This window comes from Rattus norvegicus, chromosome 1 (assembly GCF_036323735.1).
Source record: "Rattus norvegicus strain BN/NHsdMcwi chromosome 1, GRCr8, whole genome shotgun sequence".
In the NCBI taxonomy this organism is placed as follows: Eukaryota; Metazoa; Chordata; class Mammalia; order Rodentia; family Muridae; genus Rattus; species Rattus norvegicus.
In genome coordinates, this window is record NC_086019.1 from 190415409 (window position 1) to 190417235 (window position 1827).

Consider the following 1827-nt stretch of genomic DNA (forward strand, 5'->3'; position numbering starts at 1 on the left):
CCCTGGCTAAGTAGAATGCCCAAGTATATTATGGTGGGAAAGCATGGATGAGCTTTAGATTCGGAGATGGGGTATCCTAGGGAGCCAAGATAGTTTAGAAGTAAAGCGGTGACCCTCTGGGACAGTGATAAGGAGGAGCTGCAAAGTAGATGGTCATCTGTGTATGGAAGAGGTGTAGTTCGATTAAGGTTAAGGGAGGAATGGTCACAGGCCAAGGCTTGGCCAAAGAAATGCAGACTATCTCAAAAGCCCTAGGAGAACTGGGTTCGGTCCCCAGCTCCGAAAAAAAGAACCAAAAAATAAAATAAAATAAAATAAAAGCCCTAGGAGAACTGTCCATGTAAGCCGTCTCACCTGTGAATCAGACTCTTCCCAGGTGAAGGCAAAGAGAAAATATGAATCAGAGTGTAGGGGGCAGTAAAGAAGGCATCTTTGAGGTCCAGGATGGTAAGTGGGAAGTTACAGGAGGAATGTTAGAAAGGAGGGTTGTCATGATTTGAATATGCTTAGCCCAAGGAGTGAAACTATTTGGAGGTGTGGCCTTGTTGCAGGAAGTGTGTCACTGTGTGTGGGCTTTAAGACCTTCATCCTAGCTGCCTGGAAGCCAGTGTTCTGCTAGCAGCCTTCAGATGAAGATGTAGAACTCTCAGCTCCTCCTGTACCATGCCTGCCTGGATGCTGCCATGTTACCACCTTGATGATACTGGACTGATCCTCTGAACCTGCAAGCCAGCCCCAATTAAATGTTGTCCTTATAAGAGTTGCCTTGGTCTTGGCGTCTCTTCACAGCAGTAAAACCCCCATCTGAGACAAGGGTGTAGGGGACAGTAAAGAAGGCATCTTTGGGCAGGTAAGTCCGTCTCGTCTGGGCTCATCTGCCGCCATCGGGCCTCCCGCCTCGCGGGGCGCCCCCGCGGGCAGGCGGGCGGGCGCGGGCCGAGGTACGGTATCTCAGTCGCTGTCTTATTCCCGCTGCCCGCAGCCATGGCCCTGCGCTACCCCATGGCCGTGGGCCTCAACAAAGGCCACAAAGTGACGAAAAACGTCAGCAAGCCGAGACACAGCCGCCGCCGCCGCGGGCGCCTCACCAAGCACACCAAGTTCGTGCGAGATATGATCCGGGAGGTGTGCGGCTTCGCGCCCTACGAGCGGCGTGCCATGGAGCTGCTCAAGGTGTCCAAGGACAAGCGAGCACTCAAGTTTATCAAGAAGAGGGTGGGCACGCACATCCGGGCCAAGAGAAAGAGGGAGGAGCTGAGCAACGTGCTGGCAGCCATGCGGAAGGCGGCGGCCAAGAAGGATTGATGACCCCTCCCCCAATAAAAGATGGTTCTTAAAAAAAAAAAAAAAAAAAAAAAAAAAAAGAAGGCATCTTTGAGGTCCAGGATGGTAAGTTGAAAGTCTTAGGAGGAATGTTAGAGAGGAGGATGTAGGGGTTGGTAACCATGCGTAGGTTGGGATTACTGCCTTGTTAATGAGGTAGAGGTTCTGTACTAACTGGTAGGCTTATTCACTGGGAGAATGGAAGTGTTGCATTAGAAGTCCCTGAAAGAACAACAATATCAACCAACCAGACACTCCAAAGCTCCCAGGGCCTAAACCACTAACCAAAGAGTACACATGGAGCGACTCATGTCTCCAGCCACATATGTAGAAGAGAATGGCCTTGTTAGGCATCAATGGGAAGAGAGGCCCTTGGTCCTGTGAAGGTTCGATGCCCCAGTGTAAGAGAATGCCAGGGCAGGGAGGCAGGAGAGAGTGGGTGGGTGGGTGGGGCAGCACCATCATAGAGGCAGGGGGAGGGAAAATAGGGAAAGGGGATAACAT

At 51.5% G+C, this 1827-nt stretch overlaps 1 protein-coding gene across 1 annotated transcript; it reads left to right on the top strand.

Moving 5' to 3' along the window:
* Positions 1-847: 847 nt before the first annotated feature.
* Positions 848-1369, top strand: Rpl36l3 (ribosomal protein L36 like 3). The gene has a single exon (XM_039101197.2). The coding sequence runs from the start codon at positions 985-987 to the stop codon at positions 1303-1305; it is 321 nt and encodes a 106-aa protein (XP_038957125.1). The 5' UTR covers positions 848-984; the 3' UTR covers positions 1306-1369.
* The last annotated feature ends 458 nt before the right edge of the window (positions 1370-1827 follow it).

What these genes read in the sequence shown, in the direction of transcription:
- Rpl36l3 (XM_039101197.2), top strand. Translation starts at nt 985, where the DNA reads ATGGCCCTGCGCTACCCCATGGCCGTGGGCCTCAACAAAGGCCACAAA.